Below are 21,583 nucleotides of genomic sequence, written 5' to 3'. Positions count from 1 at the left end.
TAGGCCTGGCCAGTTTTAGAGTCTTAGTACTGCTTCAGACATTAATTTTTCCTACTGTGAATTTTAAAGACATGAGTATAGAAGAAAGAATGAACACACTTTTAATGACATTCAGAACTTCTCGCAAAGAATCAGATACAAGTCTGACCCATTGTAGGTGGTCTGCAAGATTTGTGTGTGTGGAGTGTGTGAAAAACTGAAATACTTTGTCTTTGGACATGATGCCTTTTCACATAATTTCTCCCTCCTCTTACACTTTAAGAGTACAGTAAGGGACAAATAAGTCCTTAGGGTGAAACTACATCATTATGCATAGAACCAAAAGCTGTACTGCTATTATAACCATCTGACTTATAAAGATAATTGGCGGGGGGGGGGGGGAGGCTGTAAAAGAGATGATATGTATCAGCCAGTATGTAATAAAACCATTAACTTTGTATTAAAAAGATGCTCTCCCTGTTTCACATTCAGTGTGGAGCCCTCTTGAGTTGGCAGAAGGTTGACTTTCTGGGTTCGGGACGGCTGAGACTCAGTCTCTGCTCCACACCCTGAAATGTTGAGCACAGTGCTGCTCTGCCTACACTGATTCCTGGAGGATGTTATTTGGCGAACTTGGTATGGAGATGCCTATGTTGAGATTTGGTTGTAGGGTGGGATGGGGCAGGTAGAACAGGTATATATATTGTGATCCTTTGCTCTAGAAAAGTGGGTTGCTTGTGCATTAAAGGGAGAGTCTTGAAAAATTACCAGATGAGGGAGCTGTAGTAACAACATTGTAAGCATTAGGTGAAAGTACTTAACATACAAACAAAGTTTTATGCAAACAAAATTAATATTAAAACTGAATCATCTCTCTATAGTGCAAAATAATGTTTGTATTATAGAGATGAATCTAGGGCTGAGTTGATTAGCATTGGCAAACATCTGATGTAACTTTCAGGCCTTTTGTGGAACATGGGCTCTATGAATTAACAATTTTCACAGGCAGAAAAATAGGAACACTGATCAGAATTCATCTACATATTGGTACAATCTGACTAAAGAGAGCCACGATTTCCACAAGAGTAGGTAGTTATTGCGAGTGTCCATGTTTAATACTAAATTCTGAGGTCACCCAAGCGCTAGCATATATTTGGCCAACTGCAAGACTAAGAAATCTCCTCCAGAACTGGTAATTTCACTTAAATTGAATAGCCCAGGATCCCAGTGACAACAGCACTAACATATACCTGAAACGGTAAAAAACATATCAACATAGAATCCAGATTAAAAATGTGTTGCTCCAAATGGAAGCACTTTAAGATTATCCTACAGTTGTCTATAAGTTTTACACTAACATTAATAACAATGACCAATAGAGTCACTATTTATGAAACTTTTCACCTGAAGTGCTGTTCAAGAAAGTAAGATCTGTCATTTAATTTAAAATTATTTCCAACAATTGTATGCATTAAAAATTGTTTTTAAACTACAAATCTTACTATAATTATAAATCATAGTAGTAGAATCCAAAATGTGTTAGAAATTTTGAACTATTGAAGCAAAGGGGCAGTTACCTCCACAATCCTCTTTCTGTTGAAAGAGGAAATGATAGTGAAGTAGACATTTAAAGATAAAATCTAGCTAATGGAATTATAATATGAAACACTAATGGCCAAATTTTTGGTCCTTTACATGTGCATTCTCAAGAAGTTACATCTGAAACAAGTAAATATGAATCTACAGGTCAATTAGTTAATAAATATCACTAGCAAATTCTGCCTGACATTTATTATATTTGTATTTAATTTTCTTAATTCACTTTGAACATGCAAAAGGAAACTTGTAGGCCCCAGACCTAATGCTACATTATGCTGCTAAATATTAGTTTGGTAGGAAACATCTCTAAGATCTCATGTAACATAAGGAAAAGAATCTACAAAATAAAACATGATTGTGATCGAATATATAAAGGATACCATGAACATAGTCATATTAAAAATGGACTTTCTGTTTACATGAAATTCCTGAACAACAATGTTCCTAATATTTCCATACAATTCAGTTTAAAGAAAGATGTAATTTGATTTCCTAGGAATCTCTGAAATGTGCATAGATGTAGATGCCAACTTGCACACAGCGTTGTCAACTGACCACATTTTCTCCAGCCAATCCAGTCCAGAGGGGTGTGTGTGTGGATTCCAGACAGTCAGACAAATGAGGAGAAAGTCACTTTTCCTGCTTACATTCATTATTATTAAACAAATGGTTTGTGCATATGTGCACAAGCAGACTTGGGAGGAAGAAAGGGGACTGTGCATGTCCATGAAGTCTCAGTCTGTGGACAAGGAATATGTGATGACTGTGGTGCCTATTGGTGTCACTGTTCCAAGGCAGAAAAGTGACTGCCTAGCTCACTAGGAGACAGTAGATGTGTTGTGCTTGTGCCCCACAAAGTGCATAATGAACAGCATTAATGAAATGGGTAAACATTACCTGGTAGTTAAAACTGTAACATGGGTAAATGATTTCCAAGTGCTTAATCCCATCTATATTACAAGATGGTTTGGACCAAATTCATCTGTCTTTTTTCACTATGCTCATTTTGTTGGATAATCAGCACTTCATGTAGTCCAGTTCCTGATGTTTAAGTAGAGTCCCAGTTGTTGTCCAGATTTTGGGAAGCATTTATGTAGCCTGACAACAAGATTAAGAAATATCATCTGGTGATAGGGACAGAAACACGAAGGCAACACCTAGTGAAGAGGGTTTTCTTATGGGCTACAGGCCGCAGTCTGCCCTAGGTACAAGTTTTATTATTTCAGCAGTTGGCTATGTTAACATCACAGTCCAGTAGCAGCCAATAATCAGGAGGGACAGTTACTGTGTATTATATGGTGAAAAACAGGAAAGAGTCTGCTATCAGTAAGGCATGTTTACAGTGCCCACCACAGACTACTTTTGGAGAAAGGAGGAAAATTTAGCTCTCTAGATAATCCCTATTGTGATTTCTTATTGATAATAATTTAATTACCTCTTAATTTGCACATACGCTCAAGGGGCATAATCATTTTAGTTAATATGTTGTGTTTCACAAAAAGATGCAAGTACAGCTAATGAAGGAAAAGGAATGAAGTGGGTGATTTAAGAAACAGTGATGTGGTTAAACAACTGCTGTTTGCTTTGGAAAATCTATTTCTTCTTCTTATGCTCCACACAATCTCAGCTCAAGAAGAATCTCCATATGGTTCTAATCTATGCCTAAAACTATGTTTGTCAAGGAATTTTCATTTCTAATTGCAATCATGGGAGAAATTTATTTAATTGTTGGGGTAGGTAGAAAACCTGTAGTGGACACATACACTGAAACAAAGCACACTGACTCATGCACTTCCAAACTGGGGAAGGAATTTGGAATAATATGCAAGATGATGTTTGTTTCCAAATTTAGTTTACTGTTCTATACAACAAACACACTTGCAGTACTGTGCAAACACTAGCAAAGATCTAGAACTAAAGTCTACACTGGCCTGAGATTGTCTACCTCTGTTTGGCTCATACTAAAGTTCAACAACCCCTTCCAGCACCTTATAGTTTTTAAACTACTTTGAGCAAACCACACATAAAAATGCTGAGCCATCTCAAAGGGTTCAGTAATATTGGATGTATACTACTGGCGCTTAAGATGAATGTTAACATCTTAATGTGCACACTCCAGTGAGAAGGGGAGGAAGCAAAGTGCGAATACAGATAAGAATTAAAAAAACATATGATAATAAAAATCATTACATCCATCAAATTATCTCCATGTCTCTACCATCACATTGATACCAACAACTTAAAGATGAACTTCCCTTCTTTCCAAAAGAATGCTAAGATGTGGATGGACATCTGAAGAGTCTCGGCAGCAGCCCCTGAAGAGATATGTATCCAGACAGCTTAAATCACCTGACAATATTAAAGCACTGGCACTGACAGTTGGTCAAGAAAACTGTGCTAGTCCAAACAATAATACCAATGCTTTAGTTAAAACGAAAGACTGATACTCTGGGCTTGGGAAATCTAACACATTTTCTATGACACACAATTATTGACGATACCACCATCTTAAATATTGCTTCAAAATCAAAAACAAAAATACAATTGAAATTACAAATATTCCATTACAATGGAAATATGTACTGACATGTCATTTAAAAGAGTGTTGTTATCATCCTTACTCTACAGCATTTAATGTTTTATGCTACATTTATTAAAGTGACCATTAAAAATATTGAGGGAAAGTGTGCTGTAGTTAAACAGGTTAGTGTTGAAAAAACTTTTCAGTCCGGGACATAATTTCCAAAATGGTGCTACAAAAGGGAAGATGCCTTGTTTTTCACAAGAACCTTTCAGCTACTATCTCACTGAGTCAGGCTGCAGCATTTTCACTGAGGCCATGGCCAAGAGTACCCCAAATGAAGTCAACAGAGAAGGTACTCACTCTTTGTACCTTTAACATGCATTTCCTCCCACCTTATTTTAGTAGCCTGCTAGGATGAAAGAGCCAAAACAATAACTTGACCAATAAGACTTCATATTACTTTCCCAAAGAGGGGAAATTCTGCTACCCCAACTGCTGATGAACATGTCAGCTAGATTATTAATGGATAAAAGGAAGACATGGTCCATGAAATGGGCTTGTATCCTAGAATTAGTATTAAGGAAGCTATATTAAAACAGCTGCCTACCGTCAAAGTCACAGACATACACTCATGCTGTGTAATTGGTATAACAAAGATAGGGCTCTTCTATTTCCTTCACATGCTCACAAAGTCAGATATATAGAAACAGAAAACTAAGGGAATAAAGCAGTAGTCTGTGCCCTTCAGGCTCCTCTGACTTTGTCAAGGAGGGCTGGTGGTGACAAGTGGCCCACATTTGCCTCAGATCACTAAAGTATATTGCAAAAGTCCTTCTTCCTGTTTCTTCAACATATATTTAATTCCACATGTTATTTCCCCCCAACTACAACCGCCCCTCTGTTTTCATGGGAGATCTGTTGCAGACACCTCCCCCCCATGAAAATGGAAACTCACATATATTCAAGCACCATTGGACTGAATGGCTGCGTGCCACAGCAGCGCCCCATTTTAGCCAATGGGGCTGACCCCTCCGTGAATAATCAAGACTGCGGACTTCAAGTCCGTGAAAATGGAGGGGCGACTGTACTATTTCTAGGAAATGTAACAGTCCCAAAGAAGCACAATATGGAACTATTAAAAGCAGGCAAATGAACACTCATATTGTTATGTATATGCACCAATTTGAAAGGTTTCTTCATTCATTATTTGAGCCCAGTTTTCACTAATGTGCATTCTCCACAATGTACAACTCAAAATGTATTTCTGCAATTCCTCTTGCAATTCAAAATCATAGAATCACCCCAGAAAGAGACACAAACAAGAGACAGGTTGGTGTTACCAAAATTATTATCTAAAATTACATGTAAAACTCCTCCCAGATGTCAGCTCAATCTATAAGATTAATTTTGGAGCACAAGAAATCATGTTCATTTAAAGAGGATACATCAAGCTAAGAATTCATTATTTTGTGGAGGGGGGGGGGAGATTACCCTGATTTTTGCATACTCTGCTCATGACTCCAGTCATTCTCCACAACAGCATCATGAAACACACAGTGAAAGATGTTTGTGCTTCTGGAAGACAATGACATGTCCTTCCAAACCATATTTCTTTGTAGCTTTTCTGTGCCAACATCTTGATCAAATACATTTTTTAATCAAAGGAATAAAAATCTATTTATTTGCTGGGAATGTTTTCAAGAACTAGTACTATAATCTGTGATCCCTTAGATCCTATCTGCACATTATTTCACATCAATTATAGTTTATAAATTAATAAAGAAGTACTTGTCATATTGAAAAAAAATCAATGCATACTTACAAACATTAAAAAAATTCTAACTGATTTTTACACACACGTAACCTAAAGATACAATACAGAATCAGTATAACTTAGGTAATGAATGACCCAAACTCAACACATTTACCTTGGCAAAACTGACACAATGCATTTCTTATGACTGAAAAAATTAGCCTTTTGTGTATTTATTCTCATGAATGTACTTGAAATATTTTTCCATAGACCACTATTCATTATTCCATTTCCCCCTATCTCATAGCTATTCTTATTTATTTTTTCCATTTTGTTTTTACACCAAGGAGACTGCAGTCAAATAATACTCAGCAACTGATTTCCTCTCTTTGGACTGAAAAATTAAACAGATACTAAATTATGACAGTGAATTTAGAAAGGAGGGCTCCAAGGGCTTGAAAGAACATGTCTGAGATAATATGATGCTTCTAAGAATATTGCAATCACATCCAAGCAATCACCGAAGCGTGCCATGTAACTACCTCCTCAGCTAATATGCTTTTTTCTCCGTGATGACTAATCATGTTCTATTAAACAGCAGTAATGCTGGAAGAACTCAACTATACAAGTGTAATGAAGCCAGTATTCTCCCTGGACAGATTAGCTACAACTGATTTGACACATACCATCATAGGAGCTTCAAACCTGACAAACTCTGTGCTTGCCTCTGATTTATGCCGTCAAGCTCTTCAGAAAAGAGAATGAAATCCAAATGTTCTGTTTGGTAGAGGTGAAATGTACTAATGCGCTTAACTGTCAGTAAAGGAAAGTTACTATGCCTTCTCTTCTTCCTCCTGTTGTTTCCCTCCAGTAACTCTCATGTAATACTTGTAAGAGCCCTGTCTAGAGACATCCAGCCAAATGGTCCCATGTCATGGGCTATCATTAGTGAATCCATGACCTCTCTTTGTCTTCCCCTCCCTTTTACAATTTCATCACTCAAGATCTTTTTATTAAAACAAATGGTTTCTGCAGCCTTCTTTTCTCCTTCTTGTCTCTTTACAATATCCTGGCAATTTTTCCCTGTGGAGAAAGTGAGAACTAAGGAGAAAAGGAGAAGGGATATTTTATAAAGTCAGCTGTCAAATTAATGCATAACATGAGACTGTAGATGCTAGTAATGGCAGAAAACAAGAACCAAATTCTTCAAATGATGGTCGGCATTCTCGTACTGCTGTTGTTCCTGTTAGTGTTCTTCCTGGATAAATTGGGAGTAGCCATAAGAACAAAGCGCTCATCTGGACAACCATATTGCAGGAGAACGTCAATGCATTCTTGACTTGTTGCTTGCCTGGCATAGGCTAATGCACTGTTTCCATGGGCATCACGGGCCATAACGTCAACACCATACTGTGGGGGGAAAAATACACATTTCAAGGTTTCCAGTCACCTCTGAACAGTAGCAGATGGACAAGACTAAGAAAAACAGATCTCTGATTGCTTTATGGAACAAAACATACATTTCCTACTCTGGGATTTTAAATCTAAGCAGCTTCTTGTTATGCATCCAGGCTGGTATTGTTTTCTCCTTACAGCCAGTCCAAGCAAGCTTCCAGAAGAGTGACCCAATATGCTCCAAAATGTAACACACACTGATTTCAATTTATAATCTACTTTTGCACTACTTTTGAGGTGCCAGCATCTATAAGACAATTTACACAAATTGTGGCACGTGATAAACATATCAGGAAGTGTTGAGTTAGACCTGGCTTGCATTATCGATAAAAACAGATTCAACCATTTAGACTCTCTACTCAACCAAACACCTATGCTGTCACAGAACAGGGTCAGGCAATACAATAACAACAAATTAAACATTCGGTCCAAGATGATTATCCTGAATCAGGAATGCAGGAAGTACCTACCCAAATTAAGAGCTGCACCAACACAACATTTCCTTTCCTACAAGCCAAGTGTAACGCTGAACGTCCATCTCCGTCTCCACAGGTTTCATTCACTTCTTCTCGTGTCCCATGTGCAAGAAGTAGGATGACAGTTCGCAAATCTTCTTCAGCAGTTGCTCTTAGCAAGTGTTGGCCTAAGGAAAGCTCTAAGCATTGCAATGGAGCAAGGAAAAGCTTCTGTTCATATTTTGCGCGGATCCACTGCTCTTTTTCTTCCCTAGGAAAGAATATATATATATATAATTCAGTATCAGTTTATCCAAATCCTGTAGGCCATCCTCATTATTGTTGACACTTAGTTTTCTAAGGTAGGAAGATAATCTGACAGCTCAGATGAAATTAACATTTTTAATATTAGCATTTAAAAACTCAGATTTCAAGTACCTCTGTTTTTATTTCATCAGACATACCACTATTCACTTAAATAAAAAATGACAGGGGCAAAGAGCTTTATTTTAAGGGTGAACACTACATGCTCCACCTTTCCAGGATATTTTAGTAGGAAAGATGGTGTTTATGATGCAGGTAAAGCACAACCCTAATACACACCACATGTTTTAGCAGAGGTCAACAGAACAGAGGTCATCTCTGCATGCAAGTGCGAAGAGCAAGTTATAGCGGATACATTTTGCATGTTTCACAAATGCTCACACAAGTGTTTTGATCAAGTTAAGTAAATGCAGCGTAGCAAGAAGAATCCATGTAACTGCAATCCACTTCTCAGTCTGTATGTCAGTGATATGAGTTTTATGGACAAAGCCCTAGACCCCCGCTGGTGCAGTGGTTAAATGCCGGTACTGCAGCCACTCACTCACAGTTGCAAAGGTTGTGAGTTTGATACCAGCCAGGGGCTCAGGGTCGACTCAGCCTGGCATCCTTCCAAGTTCACTAAAATGAGTACTCATTTTGTTGGGGGCAATTAGCTTACACACTGTAAACTGCTTAGGGCGTGCTTAAGTGCACTGATAAGCAGTATAGAAATGTACTTGTTATTGCTATAATTTTCAGTGTTTTAAATAATGTTATCTGATTTAGAACATTTGGTTTAAATAATGTATTCAAAGCTTTTTGTGGAAATTATGTTTTGGAAATATTTGTAACGGTGCAAAGAGCACATGAACTCTTTTTAAAATTATACTTACCTGTGTACTTGGCATATCTGATATCAACAGTGCCCTTGCCTGTCATTCCCCTTCGCTACTTTACCTGGTTCTACTTGTTGTGACTTGGACTATTTATAAATGATTCGGCTAATTTCCTTGAACCAGACTAGGACATTGCTTAAGCATGTTCAGTGTTATGAACTCCTTTTTATTCCCTGTTTCTACTTTCTAACAACTCTTGATTCCAGTCCCTCCAAATAACTGCAGAACTCCTTTCTGCACAGCACTCTGCTATGTTCACCCATGAGTCTCCTGGAGTCTACTAGAAGCATGGCTGGTTCCTTGTGATCTTGTTCTGGTATCTTGTTGCTTGGGTTACACTGCTACCTTGCCTATCCAGACAGATTCCTTCAAAAGCACCATTTTTCACATTCAGGTGACCTCCACTTCAGTGGTGTCGCCCAACTACTCTTAGTGTTTGGCTACCTGCTAGGCTGTTCAGAGGGCTTTCACTCTATGCCTACAGGCATAATCTAGGGGTTGCAGAACTTTGGGAGCTATTTGCTACTTACTGGACTGTGGATAAGCTTAGTAGTTTACCTTTTCCAAGCAAAGGGCAACCAAGGGCAAAATGAATAAGGCAATGCTGAACTGGGCATCTCAAAATAGAAACAAGCTATCATTTTCCATTCCAGTGTCAGGTATCAGCTAACTAAAAGGACAGGTATACCGTATTTGCTATTCATTTTTTCGAAGAGAAATATATATCTACTCTGATTTTCATTTTCCTAATGTGAGATTAATAGAATTGGAAAAGATACCCAAGGGCCATCCAGTCTTATCCCTGCCAGTGCAGGACATCTAGAGTTAGTGCATCCCTGATAGATGGCCATCCAATCTCTGTTTAAAAACCTTCAAAAAAAAAAGGGAAGCCCACCACCTTTAGAGGCCGTGTGTTCCACTGTCAGGCAGCTCTCACCATCAGGAAAGTTCTTCCTAATAGTTAATCAGAATATTTTTTTCTTGTGATTTGAATCCATTGGTTGAGGTTCTGTCCTCTGGAGCAGTAGAAGACAATTTCACTCCATTTTCCATCTCTCAACTCTTTAGTATTTAAAGAAAAGGATCATATCGTCTTTCAGTATTTTGTTCTCCTAGTTAAACATACTCAACTCCCTCAACTGTATTTCCCAGCACTTCATTTCCATAACCTTTATCAGCCACTGAGAAGTTTCTCTCCTGTGCACCCACCAGATGCACCTGTGATGGTGTTAGGACAGAATCATAGGACAGAATAGAGTTGGAAGAGACCACAAGGGCCATCCAGTCCAACCCTCTGCCATGCAGGAACTCTCAATCAAAGCATCCCCCACAGATGGATAGAAAGAAGAGCCTCCCCAGAATGTGTCAAGATACAGGCAAACCTATATGAGGAGATACAGGCGGGTTACAGACAGCCAAAAATATGTATTCCATACGTATTAGGGTTAGGAAGGGGCGGTGCTTCCGCACCCCCTAACCCTAGTACGTATAGAATACGTACAAAATGGCGGCGCCCTGTTCATATGGGCGCCGCCATCTTTACGTCTTGGATGCACAGCGTCCAGACGTGTCGCGGTGCCTATGACGTCGCGAATGCGCCAGCGGCGCCTCGCGACGTCATAGAGGCGCCGCAAGAAGGAGTTCCATTTTGGAGCTCCTTTTTTGCTCCGCGCGGGAGCCGCGCGGTGTGGCTGCTACGGCTCTCTCATGGAGCAAACGGCGGCGGCGGTCTGTAACCCGCCACAGTCTTTCAGAGTGACTACTTAATGCTCTATTCTATAACCTTTCCTAGTATTGATGTCAAAGTGATGAGTTACAATCGTCTGAGTCCCCCCCCCCCGCCAAAAAAACAAAACAAAAAAACTTTTGAAGGTGAGAACAGTATTAGTCCATCTCCAGTCTTCAGGGACATCACCTGTTCTCAAAGGGTTTTCAAAGACTATATGCAGAGGATCTGACATTACATCTGCAAATTCCTCTAGTCCATTTGCAAGCAGGTCATCTGACCCCAGAGACTAGAATTCATTTAAATTAACCAGGTGTTCTCTATTACCTCTGTATATATTTTGGGTTGCATAATTTATTCTATTTTCACTACACTGAACATTGTTTTCTTTTTGGGAAAAGACAAAGGCAAAACAGGTGTTGATCACATTTGCTTTCTCCTTGTCACCCATCAGTATTTCATCATCTTTCCACACAGTGTACATATCACTTCTTTGTTCCTCCTTTTTCTCTGAACACACTCCTCCTTTTATTATTATATTATTTTAAAACGCTCACTCTGAGCTTTCATTCTTTTAACTTCTCTTTACAAATACTGGCTAATCATCTGTACTCTTCCTTGCTGATTTGCCCCTTCTTCCATTTCTACTACTTTTAAATCTCAGCTAACCTGAAAATTCCATATATATCCCCTCTGTTTAATTTTGGTGGCTCTCACTTTACCTTCTCATTGGAATTGTTTGTGCTTTTGATATCTTGTTCTTTAAAAGTTTCATCCATCGTGAAATCCCCTGGAGTGTTTTTGGCTCTCTGATTTCATTCAGTATTTTCCTAAGCTTATTAAAACCAGCTTTTAAAAAGCTGTGTTAATTATTTTAGAGAGCAATAACATAAAATTCAGTCTCCTGCATAACACATTCTCTGTCTCTCTCTCATATATATATATATATATATATATATATATATATATATGTATAGTTGCAAGATTTCCAAGAAAATCAGTTGTGTTAAGTTTGACAGTGCAGCCAGGGTTCTTGGACAGGAGATGGAGAAGAACCTTTACACTATCATGTATGAAGATCCTCCAAGTATCTACTTTGTCAGATGTATAAAAATCAAAAGAATTGGGCAGAGTCCTAACATATGCAAGAGAGACTGTGTGCAAAATGTATGCGTGGTACAATCCTGCATTTTCTTTGGAAGCTGAATTCAACATTTATGGCAAGTTAAGATTCAATTTAAAAAGTTGCACTGAGTAGCTAAACTCTTCATGGTTTTCTCATATAAATTTATGCTACACAGTGGAGCAGTTCTACAACAGCAATCTAAATGATCTCTTGCTGGAAGTAACCGTGAAAGTTTAGTAATGTAAGAGAAGGGGATGCAAGGAAACCGTATAATCACAAAGGTTGATCCCAAGTAAATTTACTTTTGGAGACACTGTAGTTCATTGTGGTAATCTCTTTAAATAGAAAGCCACTTCAGTACTAAGCAAGGAAGTGTGGTAATGCTTTGGGTTTACTTCTTTAAGTACAAAAAGAAATGGTCTTCTGAGATTTTGCAGCAATGCTTATCCTATTCCTAGTAATGTAGTGTCAGGTTTGCTTTAATCTGTTTTCAAACGCTTAAGTAAACAGGTTCTTTACAAAGTAAATCTGGATTAGTTTTGCATCACTTCTTGGTGAGTAAGGGGTGACCTTGCCATAACCTCACTGCATACTTTCATGCAAATCTTTCTACAACTGTGTTTTCTCAAAGTAATGGGTTTACTATACAGAAGGTTTTCCCCTCTCCACATCTACATATCAAAATTCTCTCATATACAAGGAACTGATCCAGCTTCAGAGAGCATGAAAAACTTTGAGCCTATGAGCCATTTTAGTACATTTACAATGCCTAGGCTGTAAACAAGCAAAATATAAACAGAAAATGTATAAGAGATAACTAGAATAGCAATGTGTTGTTGTGTGCCTTTGAATCACTTCCAGCTTATGGTGATGGTTTTCTTGGCAAGTTTGTTCAAAAGGGCCTTTGCCTTCCTCTGAGGTTGAGAGAGTGTGACTTTGCCCAAGGGGGTTCTATGGCCAAGTGGGGATTCAAACCTTGCTCTCCAGAGTTGTAGTCCGACACTTAAACTAATACACCACACCGTCTCTCAATAGTAATTATCTTAAATAAATATCTAAACAGGAAAACCAATTGTATTAGGAAAATGAAAAATAATTAGTTAAATGCTTTGCTTTATATTATCTGATATCTTAGAAAATATCAGGTGTCTTAGAATGTGAAAAAAAATGAAAATTGGTAGATTTTGCAAGCTGAAAGGGATAGGCTAAGTCAAAATAACATTAAAACAAAACATTTCAAAATGAAGGATATAACAAAGACATAAGCTTGGAGTTAGTCCCGGGACATTTATTAAAAGTTCACTGTTTTAATTCTACTTTTAAAGGCCATATTTTAAAATAACTTAAAGCAGCTCTTGATCACCTAATAAATGTGAAGAACTCCCCCCCCCCCAAAAAAATGCAAAAAACCCTCTGAACTAACCCCCCTACTGTAGCAATAATAAAACATCAGATTAAAAAGGGAATTGTCCCTTGTCAAAACAGAAGAAAGCTGCAGTAGCCCCTTCCAAAATCACTGTCTTGATGAAATGACAAAACATATGAAAAAGAAGGCAGTCATTCTGTATTCAGGTCCCATGCCAGTTAGGATTTCAAAGGGGAAAATGTCAGTGTTTTGAACTGAAATAAGAGAGAAACAACGTAGATTGAACAGTACTGGAGTTATAAGCTTAATGCAGACATATTTCTGTCAAAGTTTGGTGGAAACAGTTTGGACCAACTGAATTTTGCAGACTTATCCCAAGACTCTGTTACCATAATTGATGGTAGAGATCCATGAACGCCCTGGTCTATTAGTAATGGGTGTAAAAGGAAGAGTATATTGTTAAACCTCATTGTTTCATGGAAGAAAGTACAGGATAAAGGTACAACATTTTTGTCACACAAAAGCACACCGAATGCTTAGCTTTGGCCTAAAGACCTGGAGATACTAAAAGTCTGACTATATTTATTAATTTGAAAATTTCATATCCCTTGAAATCTATAATAAGTTCTAGGGGGTTCATTATTTTAATTGACTTTACCCAATATGGAATCCTGGGTGGCCCTCAAAAAAAAATTAAAACAATTAATTTTATGCTATTAAGAAAAGAACTATTTTAAAAAAGCTTAAGATGCATTTAGAACATAACAATGAGGATTAAAGTACAGTGCACCCCTCAATTAAAATGCAGCAACCATTTCCGCTTCCTGACAGAAGGGGAACAGAGAACAGACCAGCATAGCCTCCTAGAGGAGAAAATCATTGGGAAAAGCCATCAAAAGTGCCTACCCCATGTTAACTCCACTAACCCTTATCCCCATACCAGACAACAAAACAATCTGACAACACATCACCACACCCGAGTGTATGGCCCTGCTGTACATTGTGTGCCATTTTAGCACTCTTGATGGGAAGAAAATGAGACCCAAATTCTCTCATAAGTAAAATAAGCAAACAATCAGATCTCGAGTTGCTCAGAAAACACAGCTGTAATGGGTATGGGACATCTTTGCAGAAACAGCCCTTAAGCAGATTCCAGAAAACAAAAGGTATATTCCAGTATTAGGTGCACAATCTTACTTATTGTCCAGAAATTTTGCACAAGGTCCAATGAGGAACCCTCTGCCAAACTAGAATATAGTAATGTCTGTACTCTTATTTTCATGTAAGATTAAGGTGAGAATGCTCAGATCTCAGCTCCACAAATGCATGAGGTAACTGAAGAACCATTTGCCCCGACTGATTACACCTAAGAGTCTGCGTTGAATATGACATCTTACAGAAATAGATTTTTCCTTTCACATCTATTACTAACAGACCAGGCCATTCAACCTAAATCATCGGAGGCTGTATTTGATTCATTGAATGTTGTGTGTCTTCAAATTGTTTCTGACTTCCAGCAACCCTAATGCAACCTTATCACAGGGTTTTCTTGGCTGAATTTATTAGAGAGGGTTTGACTTTGCCTTCTGCTGAGACTATGAGTATGTGACTTGCCCAAGGTCACCCTGTGGGTTTCTATGGCCAGGCAGTGATTTGAACTCTGGTCTCTCAGTGTGCTAGTGCACCATGCTGGCTCTCTTTTGACTGAAGTTGAAGTCTTAGAGTTTCCTAGAAGAGAGCTGATTTAGGGGCAAAACAGACTGCCCCAAAGAAGCGGCTCCGTGCTGCCCCTTTCAGTGTGGGATTGGGGCTGTGGCAACCATATGCTGCGGCCCCAATCTGGTGCTTTGCTGGCTCTAAAAGAAACAGCAAAATGCCGCTCTTTTTAAAGCTGGCAAAAAAGTACCCTTGCTGCGGTGACGGTACATTCCAGCGCTCCTTTTGGCGTGCGTCATCTGAACGCCGTGCCAAAGCAGCGCTGTGTGGTTAGTTAGGTGGTGTGATGCCAACCGACATGTGTGCGTTGTCCAAACGCCATGTCCCCAAACCAGCGATTCAAGCCGGTCTGTTTAGCCCCTTAGTGTATCCAGTTCAAAGTTGAAATCATAGTAGATACAAACACCAATTGTGTGTCCAATGACTATCTCATGCTGGGACTCACAGCTTATCTCGCTTCGGATTTCTTTTTCCCAAAGGAAGGCCAGTCCAAGAGCAGAGTTGTCAGCATTAGATCACTTAAACTCATTCCAATCCCCTTGAGGACAACTGCTCACATACTCTGTTAGCTAATGAGCTAAAAAATGAATTATTAGAGCAGTCTGCAATAAGCAGAAAGGAGGAGGCACAGTGCTTCATTTTAGCCAGTGCTGACATACCTTTAAATAAATCAGTTGTATAAGAGTGAGGGAAAATGAGAGGAAAGAGCAACTAATCAGCAAAGAGACAATGAACCTCTCATTAGAAATGAAAGATAAATGCAACTGAACATATGTTACTAAATGTTTTCTGATTCCTTTTATGCACAACTTCTTCACTAATGCCACAGTTGCTGTAATCTCAGCAAACAAAATTAATGAAGAGTAAGTTTAACCTTTTTATTTTACTGTGATTCAGATTTTACAAATATGATTCCCTAGGATTGTAGAATGGGTAAAGACTAACATAGCAAAATGTTGAAATATGAATATTTCTGGATTTCTATTGATCTAATACAATCCTGGCAACCATATATTGCCTTTCCAAGGCAATGGTATGATTAAGACTCTGCTTCAGGAAATTCAAAATGCATTCCCAAATGTTGTTCATCTGAACAGCACATATCCAAGTTGCGTTACTTCAAATAAGTAACCATTAAGGCTAACAAGGAGAAATACAGTTAATTAGACCAGACCATATTTTTAAAAATCAAATATCTTTTTCTTTCAACCTGTTACTATTAGATGTTTAAAGCCTTGTTTATAACAAAGGCCTGATATAACTGGATGCAAATAATCATGCTGCCGCCTCCTCTATGCCAGAGAAGTGATGATGCAGTAAAGCCTGACGAAACAGCACCATCAATTTCCTGGCTTTAATATGCATCTCTACCATCAATGAACGCTAAGTATCTTTTAATGCAAATAATAGAAACTGGGCCCTGTTTCCAATTCTGCATATGGGCTGCTCAAAAAATAGTACAAAAAACGTTTGTTTATTTAGCTCCTTGAAGATAACATCCAATTACTTAAATTACTGCTGCTATTTGCACCATATCACTGTCATCTGAAAGCAAATAAACCAGATAACACTAGCAGGGGGCGGAGGGCAACTGGAGGGAAGAAGAATGGTCAGGAGGCAAACAGCAAATATGGTTCAATCCTTTTGCTTCACAAACTTGACTGTGCGGTCATAGCATGATAGAGCATAAATATTCAGTTATTACTTTACTACTCTGAACACCTCAAAACGTATTTCCAATCCAAAATTACATTAAAAAAAAAAACTACAGGATTTTGCATTAGTTCCCTTGACATCTATTCAGGTAAGAGCTGCTTTGAATTTCACTGCCTCTTTTAACTTTCCCTTCTGTCTTTTTTGCTTCTGTCCTAAAGATCTGCTGAATTTTATCTTGTGATGGAAAACTCAAGCCCTTTTCATTCTGCAGCTGCCATCCTAATGGTAATGTCTGTTGAGATACTCAAAGATTAATGAGCATTTCCAGAGAAAACTTTCCCACACATGGCAAGTAGTCAGAGGCCTGAAACACACTGCAGAAATAAGCCGGTTTGAGACAGCTCAATGGAACTCTGGGAACTATAGTTTTGTGAGACCTTGATCTGGAGCTCTGGTGCTTCAGTAAACTGCAATTCCCAGGATTTCCTAGCACTGAGCCAGAGCAATTAAAGCGGTCTCAAACTGGATTACTTCTGCCGTGTGTTTTGGCCCAGAGATACTTTTTCACACAGCAGGTGGAGGGAACCCATGACGTCACAATGAGTGGTTTCACTCACATTCAGGAGGTGCAAACAATCACATGTCTAGTCTGCACTGGAGAAATAATGCAGTTTGATGGCTTAGTGCTATGGAATCCTGGGATTTGTAGTTGCGGCACCAGAGCTCTCTGACAAAGAAGGCTAAATAGCTCAGAAAATGACAAATTCAGAATTCCACAGTTAAAGCAATGTCAAGCTGCATTATTTCTACAGTGCAGATTAGACCACAATTTCCTGAAGAGGGGTACTTGTATGATATCTGTATTTGAGTGAGTTTGTGTGTCACTTTGTATTTTGTAAGGCAATCATTTTAAAGTTTAACACAGGTATCCTGGTGTTCTGTTAATCCATTCTTCTCTTCCATAACATTTAAGCATTTGTAATACAGTCGGCCCTCTGTATCCCTAGAGTCTTTATCCACGGATTAAAGCATTCATGGCTCAAAAATATATACGCAGGTTACAAACCACCTAGAAGCGGCGCTGTCCCGCCGCCGCCGCTTGCAGCGTCCGGGAGCCGCAGCGGCCAAACTGCGGGGCTCCCGGACGCTCTGAGGAAGGAGTGTGGAAATCGCACTCCTTCCTGGGCCCCGGAAGTGGCGCCACAAAGCGCAAGGTGCACTTTTGTGGCGTCACTTCCGCCATGACACGTCTGGACGCTATGCGTCCAAGACGTCAAAATGGCGGCGGCCGTGTGGAACTAGGCTTCCGTACCCCCCCTTCCTAACCCTAGTACGTGCTCTGCGCGTACTTTATGGCGGTCTGTAACCCGCCATAAATTCCAAAAAGTAAACCTTTAATGGAACTTGAACATCCACGGATTTTGGTATCCGTGGGTGATCCTGGAACCAAACCCCAGCAGGTACCAAGGACCCATAGTATTACTATTTTATACTTTTCCCTGGTTCTGAATGGGAGATGCATGTGATGATTTCACATGTTAAGGAAAGAGAAGGGGAAAATGTTACTTGAGGATGTCATACTTGTGTCATGACAACACAGATGGGAGGCAACCTGCAGAGTGCAGTTAGGTAGAGCTTCTGGTATGCTCTGCCCTAGTTTTCCCATGTTGCTGTGTGTGTCTTGAGGTGGGTTTCCTCCATCTGCCCAAGCAGAGAAAGCAGAATATGAGTCTCTGTGCTTCCCAAAACTTCTCCTTGTTGTGTGGCTTCCAGAGTGCCTCCATGTGTGTGGAGAGACAAAGAGAGACAGACAGACAAAAAGAGGAGGGAATGGGATGCTGCGAATAAATGTCATGAACATGTCTTGTAGGAGAATGGGGTGGGGTTGTGTGTGCATGGGTGTGAGTGAGCAGGTAGTGACAGAGCACTTGTCTATGGGAGCAAGTCTATGAGAGCAAGCACTTGTCTATAAGAGAAAGTGTTAAGTGACTTGAACTGTCCTGCTGGTGTTGACTATAGTGAAAATCTCGAGGAGCACACAGTCTCCAACCTATTCCTTCTAAGGGAGTATGTCCCTTAAAGTGAAAAAGCTGCCTGCTCCTAATGTGATGTTCTTCCCTGAGAGTATGATTTATAGATTTTGGGTGAACATCTGAAACTAGACAGTGGCCCTCAGTGTCTAGGATAGCTGGAACCCCCCCCCCCCAGACATCTCACACATCAAACTGTGCAGCAGGGGGACTTTTCAGCAACCACTGGTGAATCAGCATAGTATTTTTTTCTATGCATACCCGCTCACCCACCCTCTTACTTCTGGGTAAGCGGCACCCAAACATTTAAGCAAGATATTCAGTAAGGTTTAATATTGAATCTGTGGTTTACAATGGTGCCTTTCTGGAATCCTAAAATGTGTTAATCTAACAAATCAACCACACAAGATCTTATAATCTAGAATCTCTAGAATCACAGATTTTTTTTAAAAAAAAATATTCCCCAATGTATTTCTAATATTTCAGCACATTCTCTTTAAGTCTGATTGGATATGATTAATAAATGATTTGAAGGAAAAAAGGAAGGGGACATGGTTGTATGCATGGGATGAAGCAGGTAGATAGCAGGGGAGACAAATTCATTTTTTTTTTTTGTAATATTGATTAGTACAGTTGATTGTTCAAGGCAAATTAAATCTTAAAAAGTGTAGGAAGACCAAGAATTTCCTGGCTGGAAAACCTCACACAATAGTTTGGATACAATACATTATCTTTGTTTAGAGAGGCCACATCCAAAGACAATTTAGCCATGATAATGTCCAACCTCCGGTAGGAGAGGAACAAGGAGGAGGAGAAGTGACTGAAATGACTGGGGGAGGAAGAGAGAGAAAGAGCTAGCAGCAAGGAATTTCCCAAACAGTCTTCCTGCCTCAAGCAAAGCAGGAACTGGAAGGGAGGCATGGAAGAAGAGCTGGGAACAATATGCTGAGTAAACAGAGCAGGCTTCCTCTCTCTCTGCAGGAGAAGCCCCTACCCTTTGGCAAAGTAAGTGCTTAGCAGTTGGCTGCTTCCTTCGCATGCATGCCTCCTCTCTTAGCCAGCGTTGCTAAGGGGAAAAGAAGCACGGGTCCTCTAGGGATACAACTCCCTAGCAAACAAGAAGGATACGGACAGCAAACAAAGGCCAAGGGAGCCTTACTCCCTAATTATTGAATGCTTGTAAGAAATTGACCACTGTCAATGGTGAATGCTGAAAAAGCCCAAGAATTTACGTGTTCTGAGAATGGCAGGGTAACAAAATAAATTTCTGGGTCAATACACTCTGTTTTCAAACTGGCAAGGTTTTCATGAGAATTAAGAACAGAAAATAACAGCTAATTAAATAAACTTATTACTGCCATCAGGTCATACTTTTCTTCACATATCGGTTCATGCCAAGGTAAACAAAAACATGCAGAGAAGAGGATGTTGAAATCCTCTACACTGAGACGGCATGCATACAGACCTGAAAGATTATGCCTCTTGGTATTACTAATAGTCAGACACTAATCACAAGCTTGTAGTTGCAGAATGAGTCTAAGGACCTTATTGGACACATTCCCCCCCCCCCTTATGGGCACGGGAAGGGGACGCTCAGGGCCACAGGAGGCTGAGAAAAAAGCATTTTACCACACATCAAAGTGTCCTCAAAATGGCCCCATTCCATTGCCCGCCGCCAAGCCATTCCCATGCAGTGCTGAGGTACGTCATTTTGCTTGGCCGGAAGACTTCTGTTCAAGCCAAAGGATGCACCTCAGCACTGAATGGGAACAGCTTGGCGCCAGGCGATGGAATGGGGTCATTTTGAGGACACTTTGGTGTGCAGTAAAATGTGTTTTTTCTCGGCCCTGAGCATCCCCTTCCCATGCTCATAACGGGGAAAAAATGTTTCCGATAAGGTACTAAAAGTCATCTGATGCAACTGCTTGCACTTGAGAAAAAATATCGGACACACAGGTCTGGGACAGAGTGACAAAATTATAAGGAACATAGAGGTAAACCCGATTGTTAATGCCACGTAAAGTTGACCTAGTTTGTCAATGAATTTTACATAGGTGTTGACTTATAAAGTTCCCATTCCTAACTCTAGTTAGGGCCAAGAACTAGATTTAAGTGTTGTATCTATCTCATGCTCACGGGCCTAATACAGTAACAGTAATCGCAAATGGTGGGGTGGGAACTCCAGGGTAGGCGTGAAAGATGTTCGGGGGGGGGGGGATGAAACTTGGAGGCCCTGGTCTCTCCCCCTTCGCCTCTTCCTAAACTTTTATGTGCAATATTTACCCATGCATTGAGTTAAATATTGAATTTACTTAAATATAATTGTTATGATTGGAACAAAGTTATTTCCTTATAAAATGTTAACATATGAGTATACACGAATGTACAAATGAAAATACACACTAAAAACCAAAATATTTTTATTAATATACTATGTCAAGTGATGTAAAGTCTGCATGTAGATGTAAAAGGAGGACAAAAAGGGTAAAAACATCTGAGTACTACTGCAGTAGGTATAGCAAACATAAAAAGAAACAAGCAAACGAACGAACAGTTACAGTCAAATGGTTGAAGCAAGATTAAAGCTGGATGTGATGGCTTGTTCTTCTATATTTTGTTTCCTCTATACCAGTGCTTCTCAATTATTTTCTGTCGTGACCCCCCCTAGGAAGAAGAAAACATTTCGCACCCCCCGCGCGACTGTAAATAGTATCATTTGTTTATAAAATTGTTATAAGTACACCTCTGCATAACACTGTATCCTGAGCCTTGCGCCCCCCTTTACGGAGCCTCGCGCCCCCCCTGGGGGGCCCGCCCCACTATTTGAGAAGTACTGCTCTATACAGACCTAATTCCACATAAGAAAATTACATATGATCTTCTAGGCTGAGCAGTTTCAATTCCCACCAACTTCAGCAGGAAAGATTTAAGAATTTCAATCTTAAAATTAAGATTAATCTTTTCTATTTAACTTAAGAAAATCCGAAAGTGCTTAACTT

The 21,583-nt window shown here is 39.5% G+C and overlaps 1 protein-coding gene across 4 annotated transcripts in view; it reads right to left on the bottom strand.

Moving 5' to 3' along the window:
- Positions 1-3,413: 3,413 nt before the first annotated feature.
- Positions 3,414-21,583, bottom strand: part of LOC149305370 (arf-GAP with GTPase, ANK repeat and PH domain-containing protein 1) — a 385,626-nt gene continuing 367,456 nt past the window's right edge. For all 4 annotated transcript variants that reach the window (XM_089477938.1, XM_089477941.1, XM_089477940.1 and 1 more), the window contains 2 exons: positions 7,781-8,036; positions 3,414-7,265 (listed from right to left, as the gene is read on the bottom strand). In XM_089477938.1, the coding sequence (XP_089334064.1) occupies positions 7,062-7,265; positions 7,781-8,036 (460 nt within the window). In that variant the 3' untranslated portion in view covers positions 3,414-7,061. The remainder of the gene's footprint in view (positions 7,266-7,780; positions 8,037-21,583) is intronic.

Source organism: Sceloporus occidentalis, unplaced genomic scaffold (genome assembly GCF_023333645.1).
Source record: "Sceloporus occidentalis isolate IW3139 unplaced genomic scaffold, rSceOcc1.0.p SCAF_12, whole genome shotgun sequence".
NCBI lineage: Eukaryota > Metazoa > Chordata > Lepidosauria > Squamata > Phrynosomatidae > Sceloporus > Sceloporus occidentalis.
Note: the sequence above shows the minus strand (reverse complement) of the source record. Positions and strands in the feature narration are given on the sequence as shown.